This window comes from Orbicella faveolata, unplaced genomic scaffold, assembly GCF_042242905.1.
Source record: "Orbicella faveolata isolate gen_17 unplaced genomic scaffold, um_ofav_v1 contig_36, whole genome shotgun sequence".
Lineage (NCBI taxonomy): Eukaryota > Metazoa > Cnidaria > Anthozoa > Scleractinia > Merulinidae > Orbicella > Orbicella faveolata.
In genome coordinates, this window is record NW_028301565.1 from 16746522 (window position 1) to 16765600 (window position 19079).

The 19079-nt window shown below is 40.5% G+C and overlaps 4 protein-coding genes across 4 annotated transcripts; all 4 read right to left on the reverse strand.

The window, feature by feature from the left end:
* Positions 1 to 359: 359 nt before the first annotated feature.
* On the reverse strand, positions 360 to 2347 carry LOC110059457 (uncharacterized). The gene has a single exon (XM_020766153.2). It carries the CDS (start codon positions 2022 to 2024, stop codon positions 789 to 791), a length of 1236 nt encoding a protein of 411 aa, XP_020621812.1. The 5' UTR covers positions 2025 to 2347; the 3' UTR covers positions 360 to 788.
* A 1494-nt stretch (positions 2348 to 3841) lies between these two features.
* LOC110059458 (uncharacterized) lies at positions 3842 to 6291 on the reverse strand. The gene has a single exon (XM_020766154.2). The coding sequence runs from the start codon at positions 5750 to 5752 to the stop codon at positions 4865 to 4867; it is 888 nt and encodes a 295-aa protein (XP_020621813.1). The 5' UTR covers positions 5753 to 6291; the 3' UTR covers positions 3842 to 4864.
* Positions 6292 to 7440: 1149 nt separating this feature from the next.
* On the reverse strand, positions 7441 to 15198 carry LOC110059449 (uncharacterized). The gene is made up of 6 exons (XM_089274632.1): positions 12373 to 15198; positions 11549 to 11605; positions 11085 to 11201; positions 10634 to 10780; positions 9539 to 9883; positions 7441 to 8953 (listed from the first exon to the last, which is right to left on the reverse strand). The coding sequence occupies exons 1-6, from the start codon at positions 15058 to 15060 to the stop codon at positions 8303 to 8305; spliced, it is 4005 nt and encodes a 1334-aa protein (XP_089130758.1). The 5' UTR covers positions 15061 to 15198; the 3' UTR covers positions 7441 to 8302.
* LOC149102450 (uncharacterized) lies at positions 15191 to 17892 on the reverse strand. Its single transcript, XM_089274633.1, has one exon. The coding sequence runs from the start codon at positions 17834 to 17836 to the stop codon at positions 16394 to 16396; it is 1443 nt and encodes a 480-aa protein (XP_089130759.1). The 5' UTR covers positions 17837 to 17892; the 3' UTR covers positions 15191 to 16393.
* Between the last annotated feature and the right edge of the window lie 1187 nt (positions 17893 to 19079).

The following is a 19079-nucleotide window of genomic DNA, read 5'->3' on the forward strand; positions in this document are numbered from 1 at the left end:
GAGAGACAAGACATCGCGTGTGGCAAAATGCCCGTGGGAAGGTTAGAACCTGTTTTTCTTGCTCGAGTGGTCTAACGGCGAATGTCACGCGATACAAGCGCTAGCGCTATGTTTTCTTTCCAGAAAATGTCCCAGCCTTCCTAAATGACAAAACCTGCGATCAGGCTTTCGTATTTCGAAAGAACGCCTGATCGCCGGTTATAAATTAATGACATGACTCAGACCAATTAGCAAATTTTTCATTTTGAATGGAAAACTGTATTTTTCTCTGGCTTTGGTTTGTTGGGCTCCATTCTACCTGTGTTCAAATTGAGTTTCATACAGCGAACATGACTCACTAAATACTCCAACAATATATCTTTTTCTTCATCATCTTAAATTCATTTTAATCTCTGTTGTTATACTGTGGTTCTCTTGAGTTATATTCCATACGAAAACCGTAAAATATTAATAGCTTTCTTGCTGTTTAATATTACTGGAATAATGTTTCTTTTGTTATCGACCAGCCTTATTGAGGTATCTTCATTACATTCATATTTCATTCTGATTATTTACAATTGATATTTTCGTACACAAATGCAGCGGCAACTTCATGTAGGAAATAAAAAAGCTCAATTGAATAATTCAATACAAGAAGGACTGTGACTGGTTTGGCAGAGCGTTCGTCACGATTTCTTTTCAGGCAAATTATCTTATAAATTTCCAAACTTCCCTTCGGCTGTTCATGTATTTTACACCACGCTCGTTTGTCTAGAGAAATCAAAAGGATTAAGAATTAAGAATTAAAGTCAATCGGAAAAAACAGAGCTTGAGCTCAGCGATGTATCAAGATGTTCGCTGCTGGTTCCTCCACTGAGATGAAACTGATCCAGCAACCATTCCAGTCGAACTTTATCATCGCTCAATTTTCTCTCGTATTGTCCCTTTAAGATCCTCTTCAGATCTCTCTTTTCGTTTGTAAACTTATTCTCAATTTCCAGCCTGTCTCGGTCGAATTTTAACTGCAGTGTTTGCATCTCCAACGAGTAACATTTCTCCAGCTGTTCCTTCTGATATTTTAACACAGAGATGTCATGTTCGTATCCTTGAACTTCCGACTCGAATTTCATCCTTTCTTGCTGAAGTATTCGTCGAAATTCCGTCTCGAATTTTCGCCTGATCTCTTCTTTTTCCTTTCGGAAGGTCTCCTCCATGTCTGATTTTTCTCTCCTAAAAATGTTCATCAAGTCGTTCTTCTGTTGCTTGAATCTTTGCTCCATGTCCATGATTTCACAGGCGAACTGGTCCTCCAATAGTTTGTGTTTACTAGTGTAGTGCGACTGCATTCTGCTCTTTTCCTGGTTCAGTGATTTCATCAAGTCGTCCCTGTCGACGTTCAACTCCGCATCTAAGAGCCCTTTGAAGTGCATGTCCACCTCGGGTTGCTCATGGTTGTATACGGTCTCGAGATACGCATTTTCCTCGAAGTAAATGTTCTCAAGATCACCCAAACCTTCAGACAGTGTTCGCTTTAATTCGTTTTCCACGTCTTCGATTCGCTCCAGTTTCTTGCGTATCTTGGCCTCCATTTCCGTTTTTTCAGCTCTGAAAGTTTCTTCTTTTTCCCTGAGAATCCTCTCAAAATTTAGTCTCATTTCTTTTTTCTCTTTATTAAAATTCTCCACCAGACTTTCCTTCTCTCGATCCCATGATTTCATCAGCGCGCATTTCTCGTCATCGAATGACAGTTTCAAAACATGTTTCGCCTCCTGAAACTCTAAACGAATATTATCTTTGTCTTTCAAGAAAACCTGTCGCATTTCTTCCTTCTCGCACTCGAACGCTTTTCTCATATTTTCCTTCTCCGCTTCGAACGCAAATCGCATTTCGTCTTTCTCATCTTCGTGGGCGCGTTCGATAATTTCTCTCTCTTGAAGAAATCCCCTGACGATTTCTGCCTTCTCCTCGAGTAACTGCCTGTCTTCGTCCGATACATCCACGAAAGACAGGTTTTCCTCGGAATTCTTCGACGGGTCGCCCTCCATGACGTTAACGACTTGAACTACAAACACAGAATTCACGAATCTAACTTGAAATCAAAGCGTATTTCACGGCGGTGAACTCAAGCCGCGTCAGTGACCCTTGATCAAGACATTTTATAGTCGATCGATAAGCCGGAATCGCCGCTGCGTGCGCACTTTGTCTGACGGCGATTCCTGTTAAATGGGCTGTCACTTTTCGAACGCGACGATAAATTTTATCCCTGTGTAATAGCCAAGAGTCACTAGAACCGTTCGGTTCTGCTTCACGCTAAGCTGAGTTCAAGAAATCAGTGATATGTTCAGGCCCGTGATAAACAGGGCATAGTTTCGTTTTGATGACTTTGTCAAGACACGATTGCTAGAAAGAAAATCTGCATATAGATCGATAAGATGCTATCTCGAATTGAACTAATTACGCTGTGTTTTTTGAAAGAGAAATATCTCGGCTCAAAAATCACCTGGCGAGGAATAATCGAGGTTAATTGATTCAGCGCTGGTGAACACACATTTCAAGCTAATTTGAAAAGCGGCATTGACTCATAAAAAACTCCACAAAATATTGCCTTTGGCGAATTATCGTCCTATAATAAACAGCTCTGTTCTATAGCTTTATTAGTCCTCTCTAAAAGACAGCGTCAATCTGATACAAAATAACGTTTTCTCCCAAAGTTGACCTCGACCAGACACAAATACAAATAGCAATTTCAAGGATTATATATTCTTCTTTATACCCGATGTCAAGCACTTTTGTAATTAATTTTGTACCCTGGGGCCAACTGGTACCCGGAAAAGATTTAGGTCGCACCCCATCATGGCCTGGTTCCGGAAGAGACATTGTTTTGCAAACAGACGATTGAAAAGTAAAATATAATTTTTCGCTGGTTGGGTGATTCCGAAACACAAATACACCCACATCGCTGTTGTGACGTCATTAGCCTTACTAAAACAGTTCTTTGGGATGTATAAAATTCCCACAAGGTTTAAAAATACTTCTGCCGACGAATTTAGAGTCCATTAAGGATTGTCTTGTAATTTATTCACCGGCTGCCTGTCGAGATTTTAAACCCAAACAAAACTCTGATAATGAATGGGTAATTCAAACAAATTCACTACCACTAGAAACTGTGACCAATTCCGTTACGCGCTTTCACTGACTATAAAGTATGTTTTATCGATTCTGAGTTGTATATACGAAAAAAATACCGCAACTACCTGATAATAACAGACATTTATTTGAAAAGCCTGGGAAAGTTAAGATTGCCAGAGAACGGAGAAGATCGGGTTAACGATGAAATTCAGTGATAATTTGTTGATAAAACGGTGTGAGACAGAACTCTCGTCAGCATAATGAAAGGTAAGGCTCGTAAAAAAGGAACACAGACTACAAAATGATTAGGAAAGTTAGAAATCGTGTTATAATGAAAAGTCGTAACTTTCTGTGGAAGAACTGAAAGGTGAGGGGCGCGCTTGTTCGAGGGGAGGCGCTTATTTCAAATTTTGACCGATAGGAGGGGCGCTTATTCGAAGGGGGCGCTTATTCGAGGAGGGGTGGGAGGCGCTAATTCGAGGATTTACGGTAAACGTGCTTCAACTTTGCGTTGAATGTGTTAATTCAGTGGATCGGAATGTTCAATTTTTGTCTATCCGTTGATCCTTTGAGTTACTTTACAAACACTGTGTATCACTAGTTGAAAGCAAAAATATTTTCATGAGGCCATAAGCTGTGTTTTGTGTACGAGAATAGGATTTCTGGTAAGAGAAGGGAGTGGCTTGGCCCTATCTTTACCAGCGACCTTAAAATACTGAAATCGAATACCATATACGGTAGTTACAAACTTTACTATAAATTAAGAACAGTTCAGATCCAGAACAAATGTTCGTGTAAGGGAATAGCACCGGAATTAAAATAGGTTTAGAATTATTTCGGCTAGTATTTTAATTACTTTCGACAACTGACCAAAATGTACACGGCTTATCAAATCCTGAGAAACATGTTCACGTCCGCGCTCATTAAAAATATTGTAATGTTGTTGTTGTTGTTGTTGTTGTTGTTGTTGTTGTTCTTCTTCTTCTTCTTCTTCTTCTTCAACATGAAGATGGCTTGTTTAATTTGAGCTTTTGATAATTAGAAGTACCATCATCCTACTGCTGGAAGCTAGTTGTTTTGAGAAATAGTAATGAACGATTTAATAATTTCGTCGGCTTATCGGCTCGCTTAAATGAATACTGTCTTGAATTGAGGTTTTTAAAACAAGATTCTTTCGTTGTCAGCTTCGAGCTTACAGAGTTGGTCAGTCGAGGTTAACCTCAAAGAATAGTTTTTTAAATAAAAATCTTTCTTTCCGACACTAGGGTGTCTCCTTTATTTGCATATTTTCTTTTCGACGAAAGTGCTATAAATTCTAAACAGAACGTAAAGTTTGTCTTGTGATCAGCACCTTAGTTTTCCTTACAACATGACTGCATTACGGTAACCAAGTAAACATCTGATTGTTGCCAAGATATTATCTCTTGTTGCTGCATGATTTATCGCCAAATTCTCATATCTTACATGAAAAGGAATGTATGTAACTCAGTTTGAAGAATTAATATTATGAACTTGAAACTGAAGTGATCGACAAAGAGATGTGAAGGGCCTGAACAGTCCTTATTCCGACCCACGTCCGAGCCCTTTCGCCTCGTGCGTAAACTAAAACAAATTTAATAGTACCATCCATGTTGGGCCATAATTATGTTTAAAGGAAATGCTTTAGAAGAAATCTTCATTTGGATAGTTTTTTTTTTCAGCGCTATACTGCATCGTGGGACAAGCGTAGCCGAAGACGAAAAGGCACACTGCATCCTTAAATTTTAGTCTGAGTCCAAGGCTTTTGAGCATGGATAATCTTACGTTGAAGCTCCAGTTTTAAATTCTGTCGTAATTCATCTTCTTTTCTTTTATAGCTGAGTTCCAACGCGTTTTTCTCTCCCTCAAATATTTTAGCCAGTTCATCTTTCTGGATTCTCAAGCTGTCCAGCCCTTCCTTGAGTCCGTCTATGCTGTGAAGCAGGTACGCTCGCTCGTATGCGTATCTTGCTTGACATTCTTCTTCTACTAGTTTCCTTACAGCCAGTTTTTCCCTTTCAAACCTCTGCGTCATCTCAGCTTTTTCTCTTTCAAACGACCTTAGCAGAACCTCTTCTTGTTTGCGCAGCACGGTCAAAAGTTCTCCACAGTCGAGGTTAGTGTTGTCATGACAGCCGTTCTTCCCTTCCACTGTGCCATTTCCGGTAATTCTTGGTTTGGTGCCCAGTTCCTTCTCATATCCGCACTGACTTAGATGTTGAAGTGCATCTCGGTGAACATGCCTAGTGAACAGATCGAATGATTTTCTCAAATCGCGAAGTTCGCTCCAAAAGAAATCCTTTTCTTCTGTGAGAACCCGAATAAGCTCGTCTTTGGCTTTGATGATCTCGTTATACTCATTTCTCAGCTTAATTTCAAGGTTGCTTTTTTCTTCAATAAACTCCTTCTCCATTTCGTCTCGCTCTAGTTGCATCTCATCTTCAAACTGTTCTAGGTGTTGATGCAAAATATCATCGAAATCGGTTTGACACGAAATGTCCTTTGTGGTTTCGACTTTTTCGGTATTTTCAGCTTTTGTATCTTTGACTTCATCATGATTTTCAAAATCTTCACCTCGAGTGGAATCTTTTTTGCTGGATTCACAATTACTTCCTTCGCTCTCCATAGGGTTTTTCCGACTCTTCTTCGCTGTTACAACTGCGAGGAAGATTTAAAGTTGCATAAAACAAAACCTTCCCAAGATTGAAGTACTTTCGAGGACCAGGATCGTCCACCAGCTTTCCTTGCGGAGAAGAGGAAGATTTCTATCGGAATTCACAGCAAATTTCTCTCTAATTATATTGTGCCAATAATTGCAAACGGCAGGTGATACACTCCTTTGTTTACAGACGAGATTCGAAGCTCTTCGTAGCCTTTTGTGTGAAACTGAAAATACCTGTATAATTGAAAAGGCAATTTGCCTAACGACATAGCTACGCTTGGCAACCCCCGAAGCTTCAATAAAATCCCTGCAATAAAATTTTCATGAAGTTAAGTTTGCCAAACCGCACTCCTTCTTTCTTATTCTTTGTTCAGAAACGTTGTTTATAGTCATCCTGTGGATCAGACGCTGCTCTTAAACGTTTAGCTGTTAACTTGACGATAATATACACGACATGTTGTGACCCACACAGGTAATAAAACAGACTCTTTCGCGCCAATTGTCTCAGTGAATTACAAAACAAAGCGAGTATTTGTGTATAGTAAATTGGGCCAGTGGCCAATTTTAATTATTTTCGTCTGAAATACTCCGAATAAATGAATAATCAAGCACTCTTGTGGTTTTTACTTTTTTGCACTACCCGTTTATTGTCTCATAGAATTGCAAAGTATACGCTTAAGGTGTCACTTTATAGCGAATTAATGACTTGAGAACTATTCTTCGCCAGATTACTCAGACACTTTGTAGCGCTTATGGTGCCGCGACGTTCATTAAGCTTCCTTGGTCGATTATGTGAGCGTTGGAGGGCATTAGAAGAAATTATTAATAATAGAAACACCCGAAGCGCTTATTTTACATATAAACGAAGATACTCGAAGAATACTAAACCGCAAACAGTTTGTGATATGAGGGATGATAATAAGTTTAAGTTGTTCACGAGTCACCAAGAGTCATATTGGAAAGATGTTTCCAATAAAGCTTAAATAAAAGCAAATAAAGATAGTAAGAATGTAATGTATTTTTACTCCTTGTTTGTGATTAAAACAACGATATGGAAATACCAAAGAATACTTCGAACGATTGGCGAAAAGTTGGTAGCACGTGACATTTTTTGGGCCAGTCAGATCGGCCCTCCATTACAGCTGTCATCATTTGGCTTCGTTGGCCAGCCTACGTGCAACACGTTTGGGCCTGTTTACAGCCTTGTGGAGCCCACACAAATTAACCGACTGAAATGTTTTATGTTACAGCTGGAATAAATTCCAAAGGTTAAGAGAAGAAAATACAAAAACCAAATCAAACAAAACCCAACTAAACCAAACCGACAAACTTCGCGACTCTTAATGCTAAAATTGTAGAAAATTTTGAAATGTTTTCCAACTGAAACTTACTTTTAAGGCCAATGAAGGCGATATTGTTAAGGTGAAAACTTTGTCTACCATTAGCCGGAAAAGGCTTGGTAGGAGTACAAGGCTTTCTTCCCTCCATCGGAAAATATCAAGCCAGAGCTGACGGCCCTTAACTCATTTCTGGATGATTCCAGTTAATTCTGGCCAAAGCTCACATGGCCAAAACTTACAGTAAGAATTTAACGAATTTTTCGTTTTTGATTGTCGACGGAGTCCTAATTAGGCAGAGAAATGACAAATGTACGAAGTTGATTATTTCTTTTAATAAACAGGCCTTCACACAAGAGTTTCTCATAAAGCCTAACTTTTTAAAACCACAACGCTCGATCTCGGTTGCTATGTCAAGTATTTTAAATCTTCTTTCCTGCCCGGAAAAATGTTCCCAAACAACAGAAAAATTCCACTAAACGCACGAGGAGGTGAGATTCAGGTACCTGGACATCTCAGCAAAAACGTCCTTGGTATTTGAAACCTGAATTATATCTGGAAAATTAAGAATTAGTTCACTGTGGGATGAAAAGTGATGAAAAGATCCCACAAAAATCAATAAGAAACAAAAGTTGATCATAGTCTACGAACAAAATGTTAATCATAACTTAATCTTTCAAAATTAGAGCTCAATTCGCTATTTCTACCCTTTAAGAGTTAACCAATTGGTATAATAACCTGCTATTTACTTACGTCTCTGAGCAACAAAGCGTCCTCATCATTTAGTTTGGAATACTAAATATCTCACACTCTGTTTAGTATTCAAAATTATGTTAAATGTTCAATTCCCTCTATGAGATGCGCCTGCAAGGAATCATGGTAGTTGTATTTATCATCTTAGACTGAATATTTTGTTTTGATGAATCCAGCTACCATGATTCCCCGCAGGCGCGTCTCACTGAGGGGATTGGCCATTTGAATGGTAAATTGTATTTTAAAATCTTTAAATGTTGATTATTGAAGACAAAAAATGCAAATGAAATAAAAGCAACAAGGAACATACTACAGTAGCAGTAATTCAGAGTCATTTAACGAAAATTTTCAACCTGACATAAGTCAAACGAAGATATTTGACCGGTAGAACTGTATTCACATGTCATTCACTGAATGGTGTTCATTAATACGAAGCACTGATTCGCTCAAAGTCTTTGCGTTCAAACCTTGAACACTTACTGCAGGGATACTCCTGGAACTCAAATGAAAACTGATCGCCTTTGGAGCCTCGGCTAAACTTCTCACCATCGTGCATCTCTTTGAATTCTTTGGTCGTGTACCTGTTTTCGGCATTCGTGTGGAAATTGTCGTATCGATTATCGTAGCCTCTGTCATATTTGCTCTCATACTTGGAGCCCAGGTATCTTGATGACGCTTTAAATGACGTTCCATCTAACTTCTCGTTCTCCTGTGCATTCTCATATTTGCTTCTGTGTTTGGTGTCAAGGTATTTTGATGATCCGTTATATGATGTACTATCCGGCACCTCGCTATCGTGACAGTAGCTGCTGTCATATTTGCTTAGACGTTTGAATTCCTGATCATATCTTGGTGATGCCTTATATGACGTACTGCCCGGCCCCTCGTCTCTAGTCAGATCTCCAATGAGGTTCTGAAGAGCAGACTTCTGGTGTCGCAGTTGCTCGTTCTGTAGATGCGACGTTTTCTGTCCTTCTTCCAAGGCTTGAAGACTCTTCTTTAAATTGTTATTCCTTGTGTGCAATTCCTGAACCATTTCCTCTGACATGCCAGTCATACTTTTTACATCCTGCATCTGAATGTTAAAATAGGGACATTACTATCTAAACATTTTTCGTTTAACAGCTAGCTCACCACTCTCTTGACAGATGACTTTTCAGTATTTACTCGTCACAGTCGAACCTCCTGTTAGTTGACCGCTCATGGAAAGTTAAAAATGAAATGTTTAACTTCCTAGTGACCGCTTAGGATAGATATTCCCCATTCTGAGGAAATCGCTTCGAAGTAGGGGCTTGACTGTACTAAGAGGGTCTGTAGGATATTCCCAGGATCCGGGATTTAACCAAAATACGGTGCGGGAATCGGGAAAACGCTAAATATCTTGACTGGACCCGGGCTTTGACTGCTCCCCGGGAAGCGGGATTTGCCAGAAATTTGGGCGCGGGATGCAGGAGAGATTTTGCTTGTCTGTCGGGAATTTAGGAACTCGTCGCGACCCAAATAAACGTTTTAGCGGCCAAAGCAAATCAACCAAATAAATAGGAACTGGATATTGTTCATTCCAAGTAAAAGGCTTAATACATTCCGTAGACTTAGAACGGTGAAACGGAAAGTTTACTGTCAGAGAGATAGCCACAACGCAAGTACAGCATGTACCGACCTTATCATTCAAACGGGTGACGTATTCATTCATAGCCTCACGTGCGAGTTTTAGCTTGGTCTCCAATTCTTTCTTTTCCACCTCTAGGTGGGCAATTCGTACTGCATCTTCAGACATTGACCTGTGGGGCATATCTCCTTTGCTACTTCCTTCTCCAAATTGCGTCTTGATAATCTGACCAATGGTAACAATTTCGGTTTCGATTCTCCCCAGTGCATCAGAGTCCAGTTCTCCACGAGAACCTGACAGCTCACGGCCTGTATGCATGAGTCTTTGTTGTAAACCCTGGATGTTGTGAAGACTGTTGGAATTGCGAGTGGATATTTCTGTCTCGAAAGAGGTAGCCTAGAATTGAAACAAGAATTTAGCACATTTTTTTCCTAACACTTGCCGAATTGGGGTCTTTTACTTCCGACGTCGAACTTAAAGAAGTCAATTGCTCTGGTCCTACCTTGACGATTTTTCATGAGACCCTTGTGTGTGACTCGTCAGATAAATTAAAAGCTATTGAGCAATATTTCATTTCGCATTGTCGGTTATGTGGTTCAAACATTAACTTTCTTAGTCACAACCTCTTCTGACCATTTATACAACAGATTTAGGGCAACGCTCTCACCTGGTCTAGTTTCAATTGCTTTTCAAAATGAACTTTTAGCTTTTTTATTTCAATTTTGAACTAGGCACTTAGCGGGTTAATGTTGCAAGTTATCACCATTTTTAGGTCTACGCCGAGGACGTTTCGAGCATTATGCTTAGCCTAAATGGACTATTAGGTACTGTACCCAGAACAAAGAAACCCTTACCCAAGTGCTGTTACTCTTTTCTACCAACTACTTCGGAAAACAGATGCTGTTTCTGGGTGGAAAAAAGGCTGAGACTACGCCTTCGAAAAAGGAGTTAAAAATCCGGGCGTGTCATCTCATTTGATGCAAGCTGGTGATAACAGGCATCGATTTTGCTTGCAACTTCTCTTTAATTCATGATTAGTTAGATGTTGTTCCTCTGAATATTTTTGCGCTTCTTACATAAACTGAACAACACGACGAGAGCGATAGAACAGCCTATACGATGCTAAATATTTTTGTATCGCTTTACCTTTTCCTTCTCGTTCTTGAGTTTTTCTAGCAGCCGATGCAGCTGGTTTTGTAATTCTGATGTTCGTTCCTTTAGAGATGCATTCTCAGACACCAGCTGTTTCAGTCGTTCAGTTTCGCCACTTTCCTCGGAGGACTTCTCTGGATGCTGGAAAAAGAGAAAAATGGGTTTACTTGTGAGGAGGCTTTACTCACTAACAGTCTTGAATTTAACGTAAAAGAAAGTCTTTGTATAGAGAATAATGGAAGAAAGTACCACAAAGCCTGCGAAGTAATGTAGTAGTTACGAGTTTTTTTTACCAACGATGTCCAAAATTGAAGGAATAGATTTGAGAAACTAAAAGAATCCTGGAGTCCTTCTGTTTAAATTGGCGATTGAAAAGTTATTCTTTGTAAGGACACTCATCCCCTTAAAAACCATTTGACCACAATTGGGCCAAATGTGTGTTTACCGAGGTACGTTGCAGTATCTCAGCTTGCTTTTCCTCAAGAGCTTTTATCTTCATTTGAAGTTCTTTAGTGACCTGGAGCAGTTTGTTCTTTTCTTGCGACACCGCTTCGTATTTTGCCTGCAACAAGAAAGAAAATTATACCTCACTAATAGGACTCTTATTCCGCCTACGCGCCACTGAGCTGAAAGAGGAATACCAAAACAAAGCAAATGACAATGGTGGAAATTTCAAAGAAGAGAGGTGTAAAATGAGTCAACCCTTTCAATTTTAAGGACAAGAGCGCTTAAGTGCAACAAGGCACAACAGTTAGAATATAGTAGTTACGTAATTTCAAAGATTTCATATGGTACAGAGCAGTTCATCTTTCTCTCTAGTGACTTAAAATTGGCAGTCTCATTGATTTGAGATTTTTCTTCACATCATTTGAGCTACCTTACGCTACCGAGTGGCTGAGACACACTCACCTTGTATGAAGGCTCTTGACTGTAATTTGTCGGTGGAGATTCGTATCGCGACTCATCCTATGGGGCGAACAGAGACAGTTCCGTGAGTCAGTATTTGTCGCAAATTGTACATATGTAAAATACAAAATTATCGGCTTTTTATACCATTATCAATATAATATTATCGCATAATCATTTGGTGAACGCAAGCTAAACTGAAAGGCTTCCCCTTCTCCGGGCCGCCTTGCTGTTGAGATCAAACCTCGGGAAATAAATATAAACTTCCCTGAAGGGAAGACTTAGAAGGGAATACAGAAGTTATGGAACGCTCTCAAGTAGTGTATATGGGAGGCGCGGTGGCCTCATGGTTAGTGCGCCCGTCTCCGGATCGAGCGGTCCGGGTTCGAGCCTGGCCGGGGACATTGTGTTGTGTTCTTGGGCAAGACACTTTACTCTTACAGTGCCTCTCTCCACCCAGGTGTATAAATGGGTACCGGCGAACTTAATGCTGGGGGTAACCCTGCGATGGACTAGCATCCCACCCAGGGGGGAGATGAAATACTCCTAGTCGCTTCATGCTACAGAAACCGGGATAAGCTCCGGCCTGGTGGGCCATTTGGCTCGTATGCAGACTTTACCTACCTTTACCTCAAGTAGTATACCACATGAGAGCGTTGCATAACTATTTTATACCATGCCTTTAAAAAATACAGTGCCTAACATAATCAATGCGACATACGCGCATTGCACGCCGAGATGGGAAGGTTGAATTTAATACGGTCGATTTTCTGTATTCTGATTGGCTGTATTTTCTATGGCACGGTATAAACACTAATATTCAGTACCTTCAGGTTTGATGCACTTCGTCTATCACGGATATCAAGGTGACCACCAGGTGAATCCTCTCTTCTCTTCTCTCTTCTTCCCTCATCAGGCATTCGCATCTTGGCATCATATTCTCTGCTTGTCTTTTCAGCTTTGGCTGCACGAGTTTCTAACCCTCTTAGTTTTCCTTCCAGGTGCGAATCCTTCCTTTCTGCTGTTTTCACTCTGTCTTCACGGGAGTGTGATTTAACCTGGCTTTCATGTTCTCGCCTTTTCACATTCTCTTTTTCGCTGTTCTTCATCTCGAGATCTTTAACGGCACTTGTTAAGGTCTGTATCTTGTGCTCATTGTCCTGATTTGCTTTCAGAAGCCTTTCCATTTCCGCTTTGGCTTCCTCTTTGTATTTCTTATGAAGGCCGATGTTCTCCTCCAGCGCTGTCACTTTGGCTTTTAAGCCTTCGTTCTCGCTTTGCAAGGCGCTGATCTCAAATCGTAATGCAGATTCATTCTCTGAAGGTACACGATACATGGAATTGCCTCTCAGTCCGGACTGCTCGACTGATCCAATCCCGATCTCTGTAGCGACAGGTTGGTTGCTTGGCAACTCTCGCTTCTTGCTGTATTCAAAGCTGGCTTGATAGCTAGGCTGCCACGTGGGATCATTCCTTAGACTGTAATCATTACCTGCAAGCTGTTGATAACTAGCGGTAACACCGTGTTGTGTAACATGGGAACCCGCAGATGCTCCTGTCCACACACTGTCTTTATTTGGTTGTTGCTCTTGTTGTCGTTGTTGTTGTTGTGCCCGCTGGTATGGTTGCCAGAAAGGAAGACCTTTTGTATTACTGCTATCGTCTGTCAGCTGTTGACGGTTTGCAGTCAATTCTATTCTTCCAATTGCAACTTCATTCAGATGGTCAGCCTTTTGCAGTTCCAACCTTTCATTATCACTCATCTGCTCTTTGCTCATTCCTCTACCTCCTTCATCTGTTCGTTCACCTTGGAAGTTCCCCACAGACAGTCTCGTCCATTTCTCGTGACTTCCCTGCTGTCGCTGTCTATCAATCTGAGCTTGACTTTCCACTTGAAGCCTCTCCTTTGTTCTTATGATTTCATCCTTTTCTGACTTCATTTTCTCTTTTTCTCGGTCAAGCTCTTCCTTGATCTGCCGTCTCTCAGCTTGTAACGTTTGATCAAGTACTTCTTTTTCTCTGTGGTATGTCTTGTCCAATTCCACTTTGTGATCTGCTAACAGTTTTTCAAAGTCATCTTTTAACTTACCACTGAGCCCGTCACGTCCTTTTTGCGTCACTGTCTCCTCAAACGATTTCATCTCCACATTAATTCTCTTTTTCTCTTCAATTTCCAGACGAAGTACGTCGACCTCGGTTTTAAGGCGTTCATTTTCTTTTCTGTTCCACGAATCCTCGTTGCAATATTTTTCTTTTTCCAGCTCCAATTGTTTCTCTACCTCGAGTCTCAGTCGTCTCTCTTCCTGTAGCTTTTCTTCAACTTGTCGTATCTTCTCCTGAAAGTCTCTCTCCATTTGCATTCTTTCCTGTGCCAAATTAGTTTCAAACTCTGCCTTAAGTCTTTGAGAATTCGTTTCACTTTCGGTCAACCGGAGATTGAAATTCTTCTCGATCTCGTGTTTTTCTTTGTTAAAGCGTACCTCCATCTCTGAGTTTTCGCGAAATGCCTCTTGCTTCTGGAGAGAAATTTCCCTCTTCAACATCACTTGATATTCAGCTTCAAGTTTCTCTTTGAGTTCACTTTTCTCTTTGGCGAAATTCCCTGTCATTTGTCTTTGCTCAGTTGCAAGCTTTTCTCTAAGATCCTTTAACTGCTCTTGATAATGCTGCTCAAGTTGCTTTCTCTCCTCATTGAACGACTGCGTAAGTTTAGCAATCTCGTCTGCGAAATTTTTCTGCATTTCCATCTTCTCCATCGACATGTTTCTCTCAAGCTCTGCTTTCTCCGCTCGCGTTGATTCGTCCCACTCCATTTGCCTGCTCCCAAATCCCCTCAAAAGCTCCTCCATTTTCTTCTTGAAATACATCCCCAGTGATGTCCTCTCTCTTTCAAAGATGTGTAGCAGCTCTTCCTTCAATGCTTCTTCGTCGTTCTCACTCAGTTCTATCTGGAACTCATTGGATGATTGTGTAAGATGGCCAAATCCCGCAGCCTTGATGAGGTTAGTCTCCGTGTAAACTTCAAACTCGTTACTATTTTGGCTTGCGTTGTCCTGCTCTCCAATGCCACTGTCCTTGCTGCTCCGCATTCCACCTTCAAATGATCCATACCGGTAAATTTTTCCTGCAGCTTGGCTGCTAGTTACTATTCCAGATGAGGAATACACCATGGTCCGTTCGCCAGAGATGTCCTCATTTTCTGTGAAGACATCTCTATTGCTTTCTAACTCACCTACAATGACTCCTTGGTTCTCCGTCTTTCCCCCAACATGGCTGCTATTTACATGTCCCGATGTGGAGTACATCATCGTTCGGCCAGAAATGTACTCGTATTCAGTAAAGCTATCTTCTTTGTTGCATTGCGTTTCGCTAGCAGCTATTCCTTGCAAGGAAATCTGTCCTCCGCTACTATTTGCATATCCCGATGTAGAATTCAACGCTGTTTCTCCAGCACTCTGTGGAAGAGCAACGCTTGATTTTGTGTTGACTTCGGTTTTCTTGGTGTTTGAATGCATCACGGTTGCCAACCGTTCCTATTTATCGACAGGTAGAATGAATAGACATCTGCAAAGGATTGGCAGGCAAAGCTTAACAGCTCTGCATGGAACAGTCAATCGTGTAAGTCTGTTCGGTATGGCAGGCATCTCGGAAAGTTAACACTGAGTAAATGAATTATGCAATGCATTTAAGTTTAATGAGTTAAATTGAGGTTTATGCCACCAGCAGTGTTGGGTATACTGTTTAAAGATAACAGGAAAATTTGTCCGCTACAATGGATATAATTGACACAAACTATTACGAAGTTGAATGCTGATGTGCTCATTTTAAATAATAATAAAGAAGAGCTTGATTCATGTATTTACCAATAATTCTGTAAGCGATAAAGATCAGTTCATGAGGATAAGGAAGTTCTTGTGCGAATATCGACTAATCTTCCATAGAATACCACTTAACCGTGGGAAGGTTGCGGTCTAGACTAATGCAGAAAATACTATTAAGTATCTCGGCAGCTCCATGAAAAGTGTGAAATTTCGGCGAATATGAACCACAGCAAGTCAATAACCATAACATTTGCGGTTTTCAGACTAGCGGTTTGGTAAATCCACTGGGCCAGTGAAATGCCCCATCACCTCCTGCTGTTACAAAAGAATGGGTCTTCGCCATTTCCACAGACCTAGTCAACACAGACGATATTTCAATATTAACGCTTATACGTATATTTAACAGTATGTGTTTTGCGCTCTCTAGTAACACAGAATAATCATTTTACTTAAATTTCAGTGCCTTTTTGTCCACTAAAAGTAATGCTTTATAAAGAAAAAGATTCACAAAAAGTGTTAAAATTAGTCCTGGGATTTCATTTAACAAAGTTGCTTTGTTGCCGACCAATCATGATTAAGGTTACCTGTAGCGACCCGTCACTTACAGGCACCAGTCCTGTATAAGCTGATGAAAAATATGGATTTATACATGCATAAAAAACCAAGACAAGTGAACCTGAATTGATTTAGACCTCAGTCTTGGATGTCGTTCCGGTTCACACCGAGCCTAGACATGTTTGAAAATGTTAAGTTAAACTAGGCCTGATTTCTTGCTGGTTATATTCAACTGTTAAACTCTACTGCTTTCACACTAGAATAAACCATAACTGGTGAAATAAAGAAAGAACGAAGTTCACCAAAGTGTTCACAAGAGGAGGTGTGTTTCGCGGATCTTGATCCAACCGTGTTCGATGAAGTCACACGAATAACATTTAATGTGACGCCCATTGAAGAAAAAAGGGGAAGCCAGCAACATCCCACATCTCTCTTTATTTAAGTACAGAAAACCAGCAAGAAAGAAATGTTCTTATTGCTCACTGAAGGCCTCCTCGTCCTTTACATCAGACGCCATTAAAACCCTTACAGTGGATGAAATAGGTTGTTTTGGTAACAATGCGGTAAGAAATCTGGAAAGGCCTTGCACAGGACGTTTCTCATAAGTCACAAAAACCAAGATTCTCTTTCTTTCATTAGTCAATCGCATCTTCGAATCATATACTTTCACGATTGTATTTTCACTTTCCTCTGAGCGAGTATCTACTGCTCTCGGGTTTCCTTGTAGATCCCATGTATTAGTTTGGACTGTGTTTGCTCTGTCCTCGAGGGCAGCTCGTCCTTCGCCTTCTTGACTTTTTACACTCCCTTCTTCACTGTTCCTCTTTGCATGCTTTTGTAGATGCCGAGTCAAGGCCCGTATCTTGAGGTTACCCTCCTTATTCGCTTCTACAAGCCTTTTTATTTCTCTGTTTTTCTCCTCGATTTCTTGGCGAAGTACTTCTACTTCACTTTTCAGTTGTTCATTTTCCTTTTTGTTCAAACAATCCTCGTTGTGATACTTCGCTTTTTCTTCCTCGAATTCCTTTTCCATACTAATTCGCTGTTGCCGCTCTTCCTTCAGTTTCACTTCCAGATCCACTATCTTTTTCTGACTTTCCCTTGCCATGCATACGCTTTCCTTCAATTCGGCCCTAACTCTGTGCAAACTTGCCTCAGCTTCAGTCAACAGGAAATTGAAGTTCTTCTCAAGCTCGAATTTCTCCTTGGTAAACCGTGCTTTTATCTCCGACTTTTCACGCATTGCCTCTTGTTTCTCTTGCAACGTTTCCCTCATTAACATCATTTGATACTCATCTTCAAGCTTTTCTTTGCGCTTTAATTTACCCTGAGCGGCACATTTCTCTTCAACCCGTTTTTGTTCTTCTCCAAGCTTTTTTCTAAGGTCTGTCAACTGCTCTTCGTAACACTGTTCAAGTTGCTTTCTCTCCTCGTTAAATGAATGAGTCAGTTTGGATATTGCATCTGCAAAATGCTTCTGCATTTCCATTTTTTCCTTCGCCATTTTCCTCCCAAATTCTTCTTGCTCTGCTCGTTTTGTTTCCTCCCACTCTATTTGCCTGCTTCTAAATCCCCGCAAACGATCCTCCATTTTGCTCTTGAAATACATCTCGAATATTTGCAACAGTTCTTCCTTCAATGCTTCCTGGTTGTTGCCATGAGTTTCGCTTAGCTGGCTTCGCATGTCTTCAGCTATTTGCGAAAGATGAGCAAAATTTTCAAAAGTCCCAGTCTTGGCGGCAGTATTAACCTCGATGTAGCTTCCAGCATCGTTGCTGTTTTGACTAAAGTTGTCTTGCTCCCTGAAGCCACTGTCTTCACTGCTCTGCACTTCGCCTTCAGGTAAACGATGATAAATCTTTCCTTCAGTTTGGCTGTTACCTAATACATTGCCCGTTACAGCAGAATACATCATCTGACGCGCGCCTGAAGTGTTTTGGCACAGTTTTGTTAAATAGTGATAATCCGCTCTTCAACTTGTCAAGCGCTCCGCGAAGGTTCGACCCAGCAAAAGCTGGTTACGTGGACTACGCAGCTGTACCGGATGTATATTGATTATTTAAGATAAATGGTGAGATCTATGCCACCAACTGTGCAAGAAAGAACTACAAATGGAATTGAGGGTTGCCTCCCACGGACGAAATTTGACACATTCGAAAGTATGCACTTGTGAGTTCAGCTAGAAATGCTGTTCAAATAAGAGCTCTATTAGCACACCGTTGGAGAGTTTTTTAAGAACCATGTACAAGGACAAGATGCTTGAAAGAAATCAGCGTTTGCTAGGATAACGAGATTCTTCGGAATAAGAATCTAGACAAGATAACGAAAGTTTTGACCCATGTCATGAAATAAATATGATATTTAGGTGAATAGAAACCGAACAGGTCATTAAACTTCCGCTGTGGTTTTAAGTAAGACGGACTGGAGAGTTGATGCACATGTAAGTTAACATACTAAAACGTAATCCCTGCTGTCAAAAAGAGGACGGAAGTTTATTCTACAAACACAATGACCTCTAATGTTTAAAAATATCTTTTTGTAACCACTTAAGGACTGTTGCTTCTGCCATGCGCAAAATAGGCGGGGAAATAGGTTGCTTTCGCGGTCGTATAAGGCAATGTTAAGACAAACACCGAGATAATTGATTTGTTTTATAAAGTTAGAGTTTACAGTGTTTCTTCCGTAGTAACCTTCTAGGAAAAGAGCCAAAGTAAGAAAGAATACTTTAATCCGCAACTGATTTTACGTGAAATCACTTCCACGTTCGGCGATCGCGATGCACAGGCGAACAAGCGAATAGCTTGATTAAGAAATTAAACTGAAATTAATTACGTTGCTTTTGAAAGGGAACACTAAAATTTTAATATTTGATACTCCACCCAATTTCATAAAAGAATCATAAGCAGTGCACAAGGATTGTAGCTATGGAATAAAGTTCAAAACAGTTGCAATACCCGGCGTTGAAAATTCACATTGTAACAAACAAAGTCCAACCTCTTAAATTAGTGTCAAACAAATCTTAGAATGCGTGCATAGTTAAATATCCAAGGACCATTTGATTAAAGGTAGATGCGATTGAGAAAACACATCCCTAAACACAAAACACGTGGGCGTTTGAAGAAACCCGTGAAAAGAACGCCAACATTGAGTTTTGATTC